The following is an 18,368-nucleotide window of genomic DNA, read 5'->3' on the forward strand; positions in this document are numbered from 1 at the left end:
TTGGAAAATACAACTATAGGGAGAGATCCTCAGAGCTAAGAGTATTTGCGAATTGTCATGTTCAGAAAGGCTGCCAGGTAGGAAGTCAGGAATCAGATCTCACTTAAAAGGAATGTAAAAAGTGAATTAGTTGTTAGCTAGACTGTAGTTTGCCACGGGTTATCAGGGCATAAAAACCTTCCTAAAAGTTGTCATCTGTTTCATTCCTATCGCTGGAGGTTGTATCCTGTAGAAATTGCTTGTTTTCCAAAAGTAGCAACTGAAAATTACCCAAAATAGTCTGCAGATGAAGAGACACAATGTGCTATCCATGAGCTGGGTATTAAACAGTGAAGCTCGTTCGCTGACTAAGCAGTTCACTTGGGGTACTAGGAGTTGGAATTGTGAACTTGTATTCAGCTGGAGCTATCAGGGTACTGAAGTGTGGTAAAAGAAATAACAGGGTAAAGACTTGCCTCAGCTGAGGTATACCTGCCTGTGGTTTATCCTTCAGCGCAGTTTTACAGTTGGGACTCTGGGGGTGCTGAGCTGCGGGGGAAAATTCATCTTTACCTTTCTTTTGCAGAACAATTAAAAACTCTTCCCTTAGTTTGTAGCACATCTGCTCTTTCTTTTCTTTTGCAGAACAATTAAAAACTCTTCCCTTAGTTTGTAGCACATCTGCTCTTTCTTCTTCCTCCTGTTTCATTCAACCTTTGGTTTTCAGTTCAAACCCCTGTATAAAGGGTTTGGTTGATGTTACAGAAGACCAACTTGGTGGTATGTTGCTCGCAGGGAGAATTTGCAGGAGTACGAGCTTAAAATATCAATTGGTTTGGCCTCCTTTGGGAAGGAGGCGTGGAAAGAAGGGAAATACAGTTTACTTTTCCCGTGTAGAAGACTTAACACAAATGCTTACATCAATACAGAGGGGGAAAAATAAAACTCCTTTGATAAAATGTTGTGTTAACTAACTAGAGCTGTTGAAGAGCATTCATCTTTCCAAATCACTTTAAATTACATCAGATGATGAAAGAGCTATTTACAGTAGTGATACATCCGAGATGTATATTAACCTGTTTCTTAAAAAGGCAAGTCAGTGTTACGCACTCACAGATGGTTAACAGGGACTTGCATTGTAAGCAAAGAATGCCAGTTCATGCCATTGTGACTTCTTTCCATATTTTATTAAATAATTTTACTTTCTTTAAATATTTCTTTTGAAAATATAAATTTTTTTACCAACTTGTCATTTATAATAAACAGTCAAAGCTATACTCCACTTCCCATGGGAAATGTATTTCCCTCCATTGTATGCACTCAGCCTCTTATTGTTAGATTTCAGGAGTACAAGGCTGCCTGCATGGGTTTGTTTTGCCTTTAGCAAAAGGGCAATAGTGTGTTTTGTTCTGACAAACATTTCCCATCCTTGCATTGGCAAAGAGGAAAGGCTCTGGCAACAGATTTCTTGAGTTACATAGTGAGATCTAAATCCTGGATGTGAAATTCCAATATGTCCTTCTCTGACTTCCAGAACTCAAATGGTTCAATGATCAAATGGTTATGGTTTAAATTTGAAAGCATTTATTATACTGTAAACAGACAAAGTGAGTTGGTATTTTTAGCTTTGACAGAAATATCTTGATCTGGAAAAGCCTGTGTAATACCATCAAAACATTAACTTTAAAACAAGGCTTTAAAAGGCATTGCGTGATCTGTGGTTAAAGGGGACTGAGGAAAAACTCTGGTCTTCCTAACTCTATGAGAAATGCCCAGTTCTTCAAATTGCCACAGAAGAATTATTGGCATGCAAGTTGTTTTTCAAGGTGGCTAAGAGTTATTTATAATTAAAAATTTCTTGACCTTGAATCCAGTTATAATATTCGCCTCTTTATTCAATTCCAAATCACTGTTCCTCATGACTTGCTTTTTAGGTCCAGCTATGCTTGACAATATATTTCTGTGTAAGTCCCATGAAAACTTGTTTATTTCTTCTAAAAAATAAAAAAACTCCAAACAATAAAACTTCCCCCCCCACACACCCCTTACTTGTTTCAGGGCAGAAGCCTGCTTGTGTTGTCTTTATAAAAATAATGTATCTGTGTTTTATAGGGAGGGGAGCAGTAACAAAAGAAGTGTAATAAAAGTATCACTCCTGTGACTGGTGGGGGGGTTGTGGCAGCTTCAGACTTTATCTAGACATGGCAATGGCCATCAGGATTGTAAGGAACTTTTTGGTGACTTAATCATGCATTGTTAAGTCAGACTGCTACTAGCTCTGTTCACAGAGGTAACATTGCATGGAGTAGAGTTGGTATGCTCATGCACATGACTTTGCATAACCATGTTCCTTAGGACAAAAGAGGGTAGAGATGATTTCCTTTTCCTAAGTTACACGGGGTGAGCAGAGAATGTGAGATAAAGATGTATTTGCTAGAAAATTGTCAAAGCAATCCAAATGGGAGTGGGGTAAAGTCATGTGCAGTGTGCTTAGGGTTAATACAGCTGTATCTGCTCCAAGTCCACCTGTGCTGTGAGGAGGCTGCACAGCAATTGGCTGAGAGAAGGGGAGGGAGGCAAAGGAAAAAAATCTACAGCTTAATTTAGACAGTTGCTAAATTAATGAGTTGCTGTGCAGTATGTTTCACTCTTGGATGTCTGGGGTGATGCAGATGCTAAAAAGGGAGACGCATTTTCTCATCTTATCTTTACAAGCAAGGTGTCATGGGTAGCAGCTCACTCTGGCCTACATCTTTTAATTAGGCTGCGTGGGGGGTGGAGGTCTTAATCATATAGAATATTATAGTGCCATGGTACTTCCCTTTGTCCTGTCCCCCCACTTTTCCATGCTTTTGGGTGGGCTGACTCCAAATCACAGCCCTTTTGTCGTGGCATTGACATTTGCTTTTGTATCTGAACACATCAAATATGTCACCGTTCGGGACTATTTTATCCCAGACCTATAGCTTAAATGTATTAGGGTATATCTTCAAATTGAGCAGGCCAAGCCAGAGTATGTGAAAGACACAGCAGGTATGCTTAAGCATCTCTGGCAGAGAATCACATGAGAAGCCTTTGCTTGGCTAAAAAATGGTGCTGTCAGCTAATGCTGTTATGAGAGTGAGTGAAATCAATTTTTATACATGTCTGAGCAAGTGGACATAGCTTGTGGAGGCATCACAGACAGCCCAGGGAGGCTACACTATGCTTTGCGTAACTGTATGTCCGGTGCTCTCTGATACAATCTTTTTCTCCCTGCTTAGGATGGATTTTGGGGGAATACATTATTTTCCTGATGTTCCCGGAGAGCATTCTTGTGAGTGGGTCCCTACTGAAGTCATACTGCAGTGCTTTTATTGAGAGATGGCTGTCATACAGCTGAAGATTCTGAGTATGGGTGCAACACACACATTTCTTATGAGAATCAGTGCCATGGAATATCTAAAATCTTCCTTCAGCTTAAATGTAATTCCACATAGTGTTTTTTGTGGTATGCTTTTCTTTAGATCATAAGTGCATATAGGAACTGTACTGCTCACTCTGGATTTTAACCAGTATACTACGCTTTCCTCCTCCTCCTCCTTTTCATTATCTTGGCACAGCTGCGTGCATGGATGTACAAGGAATGGGAGTAGGAAAGAATCTGGGTTATATGACAAAAAGAAAGCACAAGAAAGGCCAGGGAGTGCAGTCTCTTAGACCCAGGTATGAAGCCAGAGAGAACCTTGTGAGTACCATTGCACAAAATTTTGGGAAGGGTTTTCAGAATTTTTTTAGTACAAGTCTGCTCTGGCGTGTGGTTGTGGACCACTAGTCTTACCTCACAGCCCTTTTATTTGCAGTATGTGATGGTTACAGGTTATAGGCTGATGCAGTATGTGCTGGTTACAGATTATAGGCAGCTGCAGGCTGTGCTTAGTGTGATACTGGATCCTGCCTGTATATGTTGAGTGTTGGTGACATTCAGCCAAAGGCTTTAATGTGCCTCATGGAGGCCTGAGATCATAAATAGGTTTTATTTGTAGAATTTGGATGAACAAATGGTCTTTTCTTAGCCTAGCCCAGCCTTATTTGCTTTCTATTTTAGGAGATAATGGTAATTGCTAGTTTTTCATGTATATACCCAACTGTTTTTTTTTTTTTTAGTTAAAAGCCATCTCAGCCTATAAGACAGTACTGGACCATTAGTTTACTTGGATTCTAGACATTCAATGTATCTGTGATATTAACAGAATGGAAATAAGGATTTTATTGTAGTCATGCAAAACACTTCAAGGAAGCCAGAAAGAGTTAAGTAAACATCATTGTTGCTATAGAATGATAAAAGCATGTTATCAATCCCTTGTATTGCACATGAACACAACAGTAAGTGTGGTGATACTACTTTTAGCTTACGAAGAAGCAATTAAACAGGTAGAGATACTAAAGAGATCCCTACTTCCTCCATGTAACCGGTTTTGACACCGGGAAAGACAAAGATGCTGGACTAAGTAGACCTTTTATGTAAGGCAATTTTTCTTTTCTTCACTGCTTCAGAAATTCAGTTGGAAGCAAAATGAAGTGCTTTAAAAATCTTTCTTCATTCCATATCTGAGAAATCTAAGCCTTATGGAAGCTTCATGGATAAAGCTGCAAAAAGCATGGAAAACAGAGCAGGTATTTGGAACGATTAATGTAACAGGGAATCTATTTGGCAGGACCTCAGGTCAGGAATGTGGAAGCTGGCACACTAGGGAGAAGCAGTAGTGCTAGGAAGCTGAGAAATGGGTGCTGTTTAAAACTGCAGTTCAGCACTCGCTGAGACTGGAGGAAAGATCCCATTTGTTGTCGCAGTTGGAAGGCAAATCACATGGTCTCAGATTTAGCCTAAGAAAAAATGAGCTGGAAGGAACCCCAAGACATGATGCAGTATCCTCCCAAAACCAAAGGTAAGATCAGTGTACCAAAGCCATCCTGACAGATGTTTGATTGCTAGTCCCCTGCACAGCCTCGTGCTGGAAATTCCAGAGCTTCCCTTGGTGACCTGTTCCAGCCTTTGCTGTCATTACAGAGTGCCATGGAAGAACAGAGGGATCTATTACATCGTGTCAGTCCTTGGCGTTTCATGATTTCAATTTGTAACATTTGCCCTTTAGAGCAGAGTCCTGATATTGGGACTTCTCAGGGTTGCTTTTCAAGTCCAAGTCATGTCAAGAGTTTGTGGCTTGCATTTCATCACAAGATACCATGTGCTTAGTCCCCATACTGCCCCCTCCCCCCCCCCCCCCTTTTTTTTTTTAAGGGATTTGAGAAGAAGAAAAGCAGTGACAGAATGAGGGACATGCTGCAAATGGTGACCTGGATAGCAGGAATGCACAGCAGATATCTGAGGCTCTCTTGGCTCATTATCCAGCAAACAAAAGTCAGGCCCTTTGGTGTCAAAAGGAGTGACTCCTCTCATTATCAGTTGTGGTAATAAACTTGGACTTGCCCTTTTGTGAGGTGTGGTGCTTCCTGGGCTGTAAACCCATGAGGAGATGGAGGTTTTCAGGGTGTACCTGGTCAGTCAGCTTGAGCAGTGCAGCCAGGATGGTCTTTTCCCTGGTGCCTGGGCTCTAACTGCTCAGATTGCTCTGTTCTTATTGGGCTCCATTTGTTGCTATTTGTTGATGTTCTGGGCGTATGGAGAGGGTGTTACATTTGCCAATGAAACGCTGAGTTTTGGGTAATAAAATATGGAAAATCCTTTGTTCTAGGCTGTGTCCTCTGTGGTTTTCATGTGTGCCTCAGTTGATGGGCATTCCCTTTCTGCTTCACTGGTCTTCCAGGCCTTCCCTTCCCTCAGTCTCTGTCCCCCGAGGCTGGGCACAGAAGCTGCAGCACAACCCTTGCAGTTCAGTGCTGGCTGCCACATCAGTCTCTTCAGATCTTACCATGTGTTGAACTGCCCCTTACCAGGAAATCTCTTTGGGTGTTTTATGTTTGAATGGAGAGGAATGGGAGCTTGGGGCTGAGCCAAAAATTTCTGATTTGACATAAGATGTTGTGGCATCCTCTGGGACAGAGGGCATTCTGTGCTCCTGGCTTCAGCTTTGCATTCTGCCATCAAAGAGTCTTTCAGAATCACAGTGAAAATTGAGTGTCAACTACCAAGGTAGTACCGAAATCCCTGCGTGAGAACCCTTATGCCAGTTAGAGAGCGTGAGAACTACAGTTTCTCACACCTGCAGGTGAAAGACAGCACGCCCTGCCCTGCCCTGCAGCCATCGCTGCTGGCATGCTGTCACCCTTGCCCTAGGCTCGCCCTGAGAAGGGGTCTCTCCCTCGGTTCCTGGCTGAGACGTGCCCCCGGCCCTGACGGGATGGACACAGCGGGCTGTGCTGCCACCCAACGGGGGAGCGCAGCACCCCGCCGGCGCTCCCGGGCCGCCCGCGCCAGCTCCGTGTCAGCTATCAAGATCGTGCTCAAAGCAATACGAGGAATAATACCGATGGCTTTAGAAGACAGGAACTTTTTGCGGTGATGGTTTGTGTAGCTCGTTCCTAACAAAATCTGAATTTTGTTCAGAGCTTGTCTTCGAGTCATAAACAGTGTGAAAAACAGAAGAGGTACTTTCCCTTTTCTACTAAGTATGTCTGTAATAAGGAAGACTGAACCTTTGTACAGGACCTGGAAAGTGTTTGAGGGAAGGAAGACATACATTTGCGTTGCTGCGCAGTTCTCTCCTTCCGTAATAGAGTACTGCAATGAGTGTGTGGTTAGTGAGGGTTAATGAACCAAGTAACTGTCAACAAACGTGTTTGTTTATTTGCAGATTGTGCTGGCTGTGGAAGAGACATAAAAAATGGACAAGCATTGCTAGCTCTGGATAAGCAGTGGCACCTGGGATGCTTTAAGTGTAAGGCCTGTGGGAAGGTCCTAACCGGGGAATACATCAGCAAGTGAGTAACTTCTGCATCTCTTCTGCACTCTTGTTGCTAATGAAGAAGAGCTTGCAGCAGAATTCATCTTTCAAAATCCAGTTCTGAGCACCTTTCTGTATACACCAAAATCTTTGTTCCCAATGAGAGCTGAGTTAGGAAAGGAAACTGAAAATTGTGAGTGGAAGGTGGTATTTAATGATAGTAGTCTATATTTAATACCAGTATGGAAGAGGGTATATCTCCATGTTCCTACAAAGGATTAGCTGAATTCCTGCATGTTTTCTGTGTTAGCCAGGTAAAGCTTTGTGCCTTTATGCTTTCCAACATGAGATTTTGAAGGGGTTGGGGGGAGGGGGAAAGGAACCTGTCCATTGCCTGCCTTTGCTAGGGGACAGAGTAAGCACGATGATGTAATTGACCTGACACTATGTTTCTCATCTCTTTTATAAGAAACTGTTGAAGAGGGTTTTGAGCAGAATGAAGTGTAGAGGAGGAGAATGGGGAAAAGTAGTGTAATGATGAAATAGAGGGAATGAAGATACAGTCTCTGTTCCCCCTCCTCAAGCATACAACACAGTGAAAAAATAGGGAAACTGTTTCAGAAACCTGTCATTAAGGGCTATATAATGTTTAATAAAAAAAAGCATCTGTAATTTCTCAAGAGAAGGTCGGTGCCTGAGAAATACTCCTAAGCTGACTAGTGTTTCCACTTTTACTATATGTTCCTTATTTGTACTAAAAAACTACGTAACTTACACTTAAAAGTAACTGCTTATACTCTTGTAGGCTACCAAACATTTTTTTTTTTGCTGAAGTGCAAATTGCACCACCTGTAGGTGTAGAGAGTATATTCTAAAGAATAAGGTTTACTTCAGTGGATGCCTTTTCTTGATGGGACTTTAAGGAATAATTCCAAGAGGCACTAATGAGAATAGGATTTTTTATTTTTTTTTTACAACAAAATATTTCCCTTGAACTCTCTCCCATTTACCTATTGCTGTGTGTAGGAGTTTGAGGCTGAAGGCAAGGCAAAAGTGTAGGTCATGGTGTAACCTGTTTATTAAAAGGCGATTTGTGAATTTTCTTTTTCAGAGATGGTGCTCCTTATTGTGAAAAGGACTATCAAGTTCTTTTTGGAGTCAAATGTGAAGCATGTCACCAGTTCATTACTGGGAAAGTCCTAGAGGTAGGTGTTTTGTAAAACAGAGTGTAAGAATTGGGCCATGTCCCATTGTGTCCTCATGCAACCGCAGAGAATACAAGAATTCTCATCAGAAAGCTTTTTCTACTGATTTTAAGGCAAAGTTGCTAATTTTCAGAAATATTTTCAGTGGTTTAGCTTTGCAGTCATCAGGAAAAGTATGTGGTAGGGAATTAATTGCACTAGTTTCTATGGATCTGTGGTTTCTGTGTTTCTCTTGTAATGGTGACGTACAGAGTCTGTTGCACTGCTTGTTCTGTGTCAGGTTTGGTATACTTTTAGAAGTAATTTGAGTATTGGAATCACCTGTGGGAACTGTAAGTTTGCCAAAACTTATGACAAGAGATTTCTCTTTTTAAATGAGGCCAAATGATCTGAATGAGGCTGAGAAGGTGAGAGGGCAGAAGGTACTGGAGAGGTAAATTACATGTCCAGAAATGAGAAGGTAGAAACCATCTGAACCACTTCTTTTGTTGACTCTTAGTTGGAGTCCTCAGTGTTCTCATTGAAACTGACCAAATCTTTTTAGACTTCTATCTTTTGTTGTCAGTACTGGTCTCCTTCTCCTGTGGCTGTGATGAGTCTCCTTTGAGCTGGAATCTTTGAACTATGCATGGATTCCTCTGTGTCATCTTCAAAATGTTTAAGGGGCAAAAGTGCAGAGGACTTTCCTTGTCACGCTGTCATTGAGATATGAGAAGCAAAACTGTTCTCTCTTTTCCCTGTAGGAAATTCTGTTCAATGGAAGGAACCTAAGCTTTGAACTCAGGTCTGGAGCTGGGTGTATGGCTTGACTCCAGCTTTAGTGATTTTTAATACCCTACTTTTCCTTGGAAAAAGGCCTTTACATAATAAAGTTTGTGGAATAAATGGGGAACCACAAAGAACTTCAGTTACAAGTGAAGAGGAAACTGGATGTACTGTATGTTTTTCAGTGAATAACAGAAAATAAACCTTGAAAGTGTTACAGAAATAAAAGGAGCTGGGATTTGCTGGTGAACATGTATTACAGGTTCTCCTATTTGTGTTGCATCTGCTACGGGTGTAAGACTGTGTCAGCCCTCATATAAATAGTTTCAGGTTTGACATGAAGTGGTAAAAGCTTGTGGTTCTAGTTCTGGGGGTTTCTCTAGTCCAATATTTGGAATATTAACCAGGCTGGTAGCCACCAAATGAGGGACTCTGAACGCGTGTGGACACGCCGTGCATTTGTCACTGCATCTGTTGGAAGGAAGTACAATTTTTTAATTAGCCAGGTTCTTGAATCTGCCTCCTTTGCAATGTGTGTCTAATTCCTTTGGAAGCCTGCATAGATAATTAGAACAATCTGAGTTTTTCTTTGAGTAGGAAGGCTGTGTCTCTGGCTTTAATCTAGTGGTCTGCTACCGTCTGCTTATCTATTCCCGTCTACTGATGAGTTTTTCATTTTAGTACTATGTATTGGTGACCCCATAGTTGCATTCCAGTGCAGGAAGCACTGCAGGAGAGAAGTGAGTTTGGGAAGCATAAAATAATTCTAAACTTATTTTAGATGACATGATACAAGCAATGCAGCCTGTTCAGAGACATGGAGATGAAAATTATAAAAGGGAAGGTAATTGGAGCCTGTGGAGAGCTGGGAAGAAATAAGCTATTCCTATTTGGAGCCTTCTGTGTGATGGAAGTGAATATAGCAAGCTTACACTCATGTTACTCTTCCTTGCATCAGTGAGAAAGAAACCTAGCTTGCTGAGAGGATCATCAGCTGTATCCTTTCAGAACCGAATAAATTGAGACTAAGGAAAGATTCAGTCGATTGACCTAGGATTTAGGTGTCCATCATAACCTGAACTTTAGCTTACATTATCAGAGACATTGTGTCCCAGGCAGAACCTTGATGCAGCAATTTGGTCCCAGGGTTGGTTTCTTACTCTCCTGGTAGCTATTTATTATCAGAAGAGACAACGTTTTGGTGAAGCAATGAAATATGACCAACCTCTTGCAAGAATCCACCTCTTCTAAGAGTCAAAATGAGATTACAAACCCAAAGATTTTTCCATTTCACTTAGCCCCTGCAGAATCAGAATATGCTGATGAATTAGAAACAGACCTTTTGAATGATCTTACCAATACATGGAAATATTAAGCATGTTGAGTTCTGGGTGAGACTAGAAATTTTGCTTGAATATTTGTGGCTCTCATTGATTATCAGAGGCATAACTCATAATAATACAGTAGAGGGCAGCAGCAGTTCTCAATATGTAACTAAGACCAAACTCCTCTAAAGCCTGTAGAAGTTGAATTACACATACAGTGCAATTCTTGAAGGCTGAAACTTTCACTGTAAAAATGTGTACTGTGACGTCAGGGAGGCCGTTCAGACATTGGCTTAACTGCATTACAGTATGTATTGACAGTCTGAATAGAATTATAGAACAAATCACAGAATGGTTTGGGTTGGAAGGGACCTTAAAGATCATCTATTTCCAACCCCACTGCCATGGGCAGGGACATCTGCCACTAGACCAGGTTGCTCCAAGCCCCGTCCAACCTGGCCTTGAACACTGCCAGGGATGGGGCATCCACAGCTGCTCTGGGCAGCCTGTCCAATGTCTCATCACACTCATAGTGAAGAGTTTCTTCCTAATACCTAATCTAAATCTGTCCTCTCTCAGTTTAAAGCCATTCCTCCTTGTCCTATCACTACATGCCCTTGTAAAAAGTCCCTCTCCAGCTTTCCTGTAGTCCCCTTTAGGTACTGGGAGGCTGCTGTAAGGCCTTCCCAGAACCTTCTCCTCTCCAAGCTGAACAACCCCAACTCTCCCAGCCTGTCTTCATAGGAGAGGAGCTCCATTCCTCTGATCATCTTTGTGGCCTCCTCTGGACTCGCTCCAGCAGGTCTGTGTCCCTCTTATGTTGGGAGCCGCAGCGCTGAATGCCGTACTCTGTCCTGGTGGGGACTAGCAAGAGTGGAGTAGAGGGGAAGAATCACCTCCCTTAACCTGTTGGTCATGTTTCTTTTGCTGCAGCCCAGGATTTGGTTGGCTTTTGGTGCTGTAAGCGCACATTGTCGAGCCATGTTGAGCTTTTCATCCACCAGCACCGCCCACAAGTGCTTATTCTCAGGACTGCTCTCAATCCATTCTCCACCCAGCCTGTATGGATACTGGGGATTGTCCCAAGCCATGTGCAAGACATTGCACCTGGCCTTGTTGAACTTTGAGATTTGCTTGAGCCCACCACTCAAACCTGTCAAGCTCCCTCTGGATGGCATGGATAGTCTGTGAATAGAGTTCTGTAGGTACCACCTGGGAATGCAGATGCAGAGGAGACATTCAAGCAGTTTCTGTCATTAAGTGATGCTTCAAAATATTAGAAGATACAGGTGAGCAGCTAACATTCAATAATCAGAGCAATTTAGCAGAACCATGGACTAGTTTCTTGGCTTGTCCTAGAAACCTTTTACACTGTCAGAGATGCACTGTTCCAAAGGGGCAGTACTGATGCATCTAAATTAGACTAAAGGAACTAATAAGTCAAAACTTAGGATCAGAAAATCATGTGTCAGCACGTATGCCTGCTTTGGGCAGAAAAGGTACTCTTAAGGATGGGGTCAGAGCATGACATAAATCCTCTGGTAATAACGGAGATGAGGTATCAGAAGCAGCCACAGAACATAATTCACAGAACAGGATGCCACAGTTCAGGGAGGGCTGCAGCACTGTTTGAGGCAGGACAATTAACAATCTCCTTATCCTGTACAGGAAATCACCTGCAACCTTTCAGTGCACCTGGAATTTTAATTCTGATGAAGCTTGAGATTCTCGTGGGAGGATTATTGTCTTCCCTCTTTGTTTCCTTTGGCAACATTTCCTTGGCAAATCTGGGTATTTTTGAGGATGTATATCATGTGGTTGTCTCTTGTCCTGCTGCATGTCTTGGGAAGGAAACCATCTTCTTGGTGTGAAGCAGCAGAATTACAGGAACTGTCTAGGTATAGGTTATAGCATCACTGACCAGCCCGAGTTATACCTACTAACATTGTGGGGGGGGAAAAAACAAAACACTGTATTTTGTCTTTGTTAATAAAAGGTAGTAGTAAATACACTGAGCAGTATTTTTCATTTTATTTTTCAATAAAATTATTTGTTATGTCAGAACAGAGTATACTATTTCATCATATTCATCTAAAGAAATTATTGGAAGAGATTGCTGGGAAGTATATAGTACATTGTCTGCAAACACTTCCCTTTAATGAATCAGAAGTCATTAACAGCATGCCACTGTAGTGCTGCTTTATTTTCTCCTTATTCTTACTACATCTGGGACAGTCTGTAGAAAAACTGAAGGGAGATGAAAGCGTGAAGCCAAGCTTTGGGTTCACAGAGGCTGGTGGTATCTTTTTTTCTAGTAAAACGTTTTTGGGTTGGTTTTTTTTTTTTTTCCAATTTAAATAGAAATTGAGATTCTTTGCATCATTGCAGGCTTGCAGCTCCTGCTCATTTTTGTCTCAATATGGCTCAGCACCTCTGAAAAATCAGGCTTTCAGTCCTCTACAATGAGTAGCCAGCGGGAGAGACAGGTGCTCCTGGTGTGGTCCTCAGAGTCCTTGTCTCAGAAGTAGCTATGCCATGCCCCTGGTAGGCACCATCAGTAAAGCCTGTCAGAAAGTCCAGGGTTTGAGTAAAACCTGAAGATTCAGGCCCTGAGAGGGTGGACTCCCTCCAGCTATTCCGTAGAGGTGATCCCTCTGCTGAGTTTAAGAAATGCATTACTAGAAGCAGTACTTATTGTGCAATATTCGCATATCTCAGAAGAATGCTCTTTTTTCTAGGCCATAGATCTAACAACTTTCAATACTCATGAAAATATGCAAGAAAAATACCACGTGCATTTATGTCGGCTCAGGTATTTCTCATGTATTACCTGAGACATAACTTTCTGTGACAAATAATCGCAGATGATAGATGAGTGCACGCTAACACAGTAAGTGTGATTAAGTATCCAATATGAAATAAGATATTGCGACTTCTTGAGCATACTGGATACTTTAATACTTGAGTATTTCAGGAAATGTTGTCAAGGCAATAGAGATGAGTGTTTTTCCTTGGGTTTCTCCAGCAGAAAAGAACCTTTATTTATAAAAAATTACTAATTTTCCATTAACTCTGATGAAAAACATTTTTATTGGGCAGTAACAGCATAGTAAGAGTGAGGTTTTTCACTAAGCTATTTTTTTCATAGCTTCAAGGCTTGCCTATTGAAAGATGCCCATTTGACCCTAATCCTGTAAATTTCTATGTAGACATGTATAACTCCAGAAATCGAAGTAAAATTCAGCACATATTTAGCCATTTGAAAGATGCTAGCCTCCATAATTTTTGTCTAATGTGGTTATCATACACAATGTAACTATTCTCCAATGAGAAGCTTTCCATTGACTTCAGAGAATGGTGGATCACACCAATACCTATATATTTCATCCTTGCTTATCTGAAGTGTTTTACAGAACTTCTAAGTAGTATTTTTTTAGTTCTGCAGAAAGACAACATCAGGCAGAAACAGGTGGAGATTTTGCATGAAGTCATACAGAAAGCCTGAGAATAAGATTCAGGTCTTAAGATTTTCACTTTTTTTGGCTTTTGCTGATATGAACGGGATTTGATCTCACAGTCTAGAGATAAAGATGTATATATCTGCTATCAAATCCCTCAACCGTTTTGCTACTCTACGCATTTATTTTCATAATGGTACTTGCTTAATATTCATTTGCAAATAAAAAGCCATTGTGTGATTTCTCCTGGCTGTGCGTAACTCAAGTTCCTGTTCTAATGGGCTGCTGCCTGCCCTGTGTTTGTTTTCTGTGCACTATTGAAACTTACACCCCACCTTGTAAGCAGTGGCATAACGTCATTTTAACAGATGGACCTGAAAAGAGAAATGCCAGGGCACCAGAAGGCTCCCTTGACTTCAGCCTGCAAGGTCAAGTTTAAAATGTGGTTTTGATATTGTAATTTATGGTGAGCTTTGCCTGATTTTAAAGAGGAGTAGTAATTTAAGATGCAGCATTTAATGTGAAGGAGGTTTAGTACTTGTAGATAGTGTCACTTCAATGTGCCAGTATTCATGACTCTGAAAGAAGTCAATTCTGAGACACCTTGACTTCTGAAGTTAGAAATAAATAACAGGAAGGGGGGGCAGGAGGAGGGGAATCCAAGCAAACAGCGAAAGCTGCTGTGATCGTCTAAGGAAACTGTATCCATATTTAAGAGGCAAAGAATGTGAGGCCAAAGAACCCGTAAGTTTCTCCAAGTATTGTTTTCAGAGCTAGATCTAGGAACTGGTTCTTTAGATGTGAATGTGTCTGTTTGAAATAAATAACAAATAGATGACAGAACAACATTGCTGTTTCATATATGAATTGTAAATTATTTATTCAAACAATGCCTGTTTATGTTGTTCAGGGATGTGCCTTCTGCCAACATCCATGTAAGCAACTTTGCTCATGTAAGTGTATTAGTGTTCAGATGCTTCAGTTGATTGACTTTCAGGGAAACTCAGTAGTCTGCATGTTTAAGTAATTTATTTTAAGGAGATTTATGCTCATAGCTCACGTGAAAACATCACACTTCTCTGCAAAGATCAGTACAGAGTTTAGTTTGGTATTTCAGTACCTTCATGCATCTGGTCCTGTGCTTTCTAGGTTGAGGAGCCATGCAGAGAATCTCTTAAAACAAATGAGTTTGATTTCAATTCCATTCAGAAATGTTAAATGAAGGACTAACATGTATTATTCTGCTGAATGAAGTATTTAGTAAGGCTGTTTTCATAGTAGTTATGGAGCAAGTATCACAAAATCTGTCATTTACTGGATTTTAATGATGTAACCTATACTGGTAATACAGGTTGAGGTGTTGTAAAATTTTAAAAGGCTTATAAATGAAGCAATTAATGAAATGAACAAAGACTGGTGGTATGATGGATCCATAAGGGTTTGGTTTTGGTGGTAAAAGTGGTCATTAAAGTTGTGGTAAAATAATATCCCTGAACAATGTATTACCATTCTGTTTTCATAGCACTAGGCATCTGCTGGTTTGGGCGTCTTACAGGCTCGGGAGAGACTTTGCTCTCAACCAGTATCTCCCAGTTACCACTGTCACCTTTACACACCATAAAAATGCAGGGAGAAGGGCTACACAGCAAATGAGAAGTAGTGGAGCTTAGTGCATGCTTAGTTAGGTCTGTCATTTGCTTTGTGTGTTTAATTTTAGTGCTGTTACAGTAAATGAGAAAACATTAACATGTTGCCTGAATGTCCCGGGTAAATGGTAAGAAAAAGCAGCAGCACTGCTGTGGTCGTTTGCCCTTGTAGTCAGACAGGTATATACTGCAGACCACAGGGCCTTTTTGATTGTGGAAAATACCCGTTGAGACATCAGATGTGGTCAGTGCACAGGGCCCGCTGTAAACTCATCCAATGTTCATAGGCTGTGTCTGAAGCGTGATCTCACCCCGAACGTGCAAATAGGATAAAGGGATACGTGTAGCAGCAGTGTGAGCGGTGGCCCCAGCACTCTGCCTGCATCTATCTGAACTGGACTAGAATACAATCTCAGTGTAATTGTTTCTGACAAAACTAGACTATCACTCAAGAGGCTGTATAAATTCTTTGATAGCTGTGGAAATAATATTTAATAAATTCTAGAGAAAGGCAGCACTAATCTCATATTCCACAGACACCTCTCCCCAAGAGAAAAACGTTCTGAGTTGTAGCAACATCAAACAGTGACACACAAGTGATGAGAAACGGTCCTGTCCCTGCCTGGGCTGGTGTTTTCCCCCCTTTTTAAGAATAGGTTGGCTGAGTTACTGCTGGAGTGGGTTTGATGTGCAGGGAGGATTATTTGGTGTTTTGGTGGGTGTGTGCAGGAGAGCGCGTGAGTGCGAGCAGAGGAGGAGTGAGACTCGGGGCTGGGTGTAGTTACAGCACTTCCCTGTGAGCTGCTTCTGTGAGAACACAAGCCATCTGCACATTGCTTCTGGTAGTGCTCCCAGTCTGAACGGAGGTGCAGGGAGTCTGCCCGCCAGGCTGAGGAGGGAATGGATTTACACTGAAGATTAGCAGAAGGTAAGCCCCTTCCTGTGAAACTAGATCTGAACTGGAAGGGGTCATGGCTTTCTTTTGGCAGGGAGAAGGTGGTGCAGCTTTGCGATGTGACTGAATAGCTTACCAGTGGTATCAAAACAGGGTACTTGTAATGTTGTTCTGTGCACCAGAAGGATTTTTTTAAAAGGCTGTGTGTAGTTATGCGGTTTAGATAAAGGGAGAGCAGATAACTCTCCCTTTTTTGTTTTTAAACTGCCAGTAAGAGAGGAGAATGGCATGGGGCTTGGGCTGTTTCTGATTGCAACTGCTTGCTGATGTACGGAGGAGCAATGCAATTCTTTATCTCAGATCATTCTTGATACAATTTGTTGGCTCTCTTGATCACTTCTGGAGATTTGTTGCATAGAAATAAGGTTAAAGTTTGTTTCCAGTCTCACTGACTGTTGGCTGAGAAACATGTTTTATCAGTGAATGTAGAATACTGATTGGTTTTTTTCCCCCTAATGTGGGTTTGTTTGCCTAAAAATGGGGAAGTGAAAAGTTTAATAATAACTCGGATATGGGTAGATGGTTCAGAAAGGTTGTCTAGGTAGCAGAGTAGTAATGTAGATTTAACTTAATTTGGACTACCCTTCCCTGATGAAAAATATGCTGCTGTAATTGCCTAGAACACCACACTATGCACGTGGTCAAAAATCTAGAATAACTATACTTCCAGAAAAATAACATCAATTGCTTCAAGTAAAAACCTTTCTAACAGCATTTTGGGGATTCCACCCCCACCCCCATATCAGAAGATTGAATTTGGCAAGAGGGGTATCTGTAGTTGGGAAAGACTTGCTATATAAAGCTGACAAAAGAGTATCTGAAGTTGACAGAGCCCCAACAGAAGTTCAGTTGCTGTGGCAGCATAATCAAGGTGTCAACTTCTCAGCAGTGGTTTGGAAACCATCCTTCAGTCAATTTGAACATCAATAGGAAGGGGAGGAATGTTAAGAGAATGTAGGGGTGGTGAATAAGAAGCGAGTTGTAACAAGTAATTTGAAAAAATAACCAATAAAAGCTTCCTTATTGCCACAAAGGGATTTGTGAAATCTTGCGGGTGCTTATAAAACCATGGCTTATCTGTAGAAATTGCTTTTGTGAGTCGTGTTGCTGATTAGGATCTCTATTTCCTAGCACAGCATCTTCAGCTTCTACCTTTTCTTAGTTAAATGTTCTCTAGTGTGTTTCTTGCACTTAATATTACTGAAAAACTCTAGCAAGCTGATCAAAATAATTCAAAATGACATAATGACATTTCAGTAGAGGCATTTATATTAGTATACCTGCCACCAACAGCAGCCTTTGTGATACGCAGGCATTGCATGTGTTCCAGTAACACACAACAGATACTTCAAAAAAGTAGGTTTTTCATGTTGTAAAGGTGCACATAATATGTACCAGCTTTTAGTAGAAGAGCAACTTACCTGAGTGACTTTATTTTACTTGGTACATAGCTGTATTAAGAATTCAGTGGCATGGTTGTCACTGCAGAGCACGTCTTGTTCTCCTCTCGGAACAGCCTGCTTTAGGGAAAACATAATACTCTATTTTTATTTTGTAGCTCATATTGCTGCTTCTGTTCATCTTTTAAACCTTTGCATTGTGCTAGTGCTACCTGCTCACAATCATCCATGTCAGAGATACAAAATTAATAATGATCCCTGCACCAAAATACTTTCACTGAAAACAAACGTTCCTCCAGTGTCACAGTCTTACCGTCGATTGGGCTGTAGGGATAGGGGTGAGAATGCACTCTGTAGCAATATAAAATTATTTCAGCCGCTTTTTGTTTCTCACAGACTGAGATCACCACAAAGAATGGGTAAAGTGGTGAAATATTTCTTTGCAGGATTGTGCTCTTTCATTTTTAAGTCCTGCTTTCACTGGAGAGTTTGCTACTGGCTTCTAGAAAGAGCAGGATAGAATGTAGACATGTCCCCTGTAAAAAGTAGTTATTGGGAGGAATGCAGCAATGACAGGTTTGAAACTGGAGAAGTGGAGACCAGCCTGTTGGGGCAAGCCTGTAGCTGTCACCTGTTTGTAATAGGCTCCATCCTGGTATTGTGCTCACTGCTCACTCAGGGAGGACTCAGTCCCCTCTTTTGTCTGCTTTGTCAGGGTACTTTCCAGGGGGCAGGGGGAAGAAAAGAGAAA

At 41.3% G+C, this 18,368-nt stretch overlaps 1 protein-coding gene across 2 annotated transcripts in view; it reads left to right on the top strand.

Moving 5' to 3' along the window:
- The window catches only part of ABLIM1 (actin binding LIM protein 1), a 143,657-nt gene that overhangs the window by 58,880 nt on the left and 66,409 nt on the right, over positions 1–18,368 (top strand). For both annotated transcript variants that reach the window (XM_056351185.1, XM_056351186.1), the window contains exons 5-6: positions 6,774–6,900; positions 7,975–8,068. In XM_056351185.1, the coding sequence (XP_056207160.1) occupies positions 6,774–6,900; positions 7,975–8,068 (221 nt within the window). The remainder of the gene's footprint in view (positions 1–6,773; positions 6,901–7,974; positions 8,069–18,368) is intronic.

Source organism: Falco biarmicus, chromosome 9 (genome assembly GCF_023638135.1).
Source record: "Falco biarmicus isolate bFalBia1 chromosome 9, bFalBia1.pri, whole genome shotgun sequence".
Classification (NCBI taxonomy): Eukaryota; Metazoa; Chordata; class Aves; order Falconiformes; family Falconidae; genus Falco; species Falco biarmicus.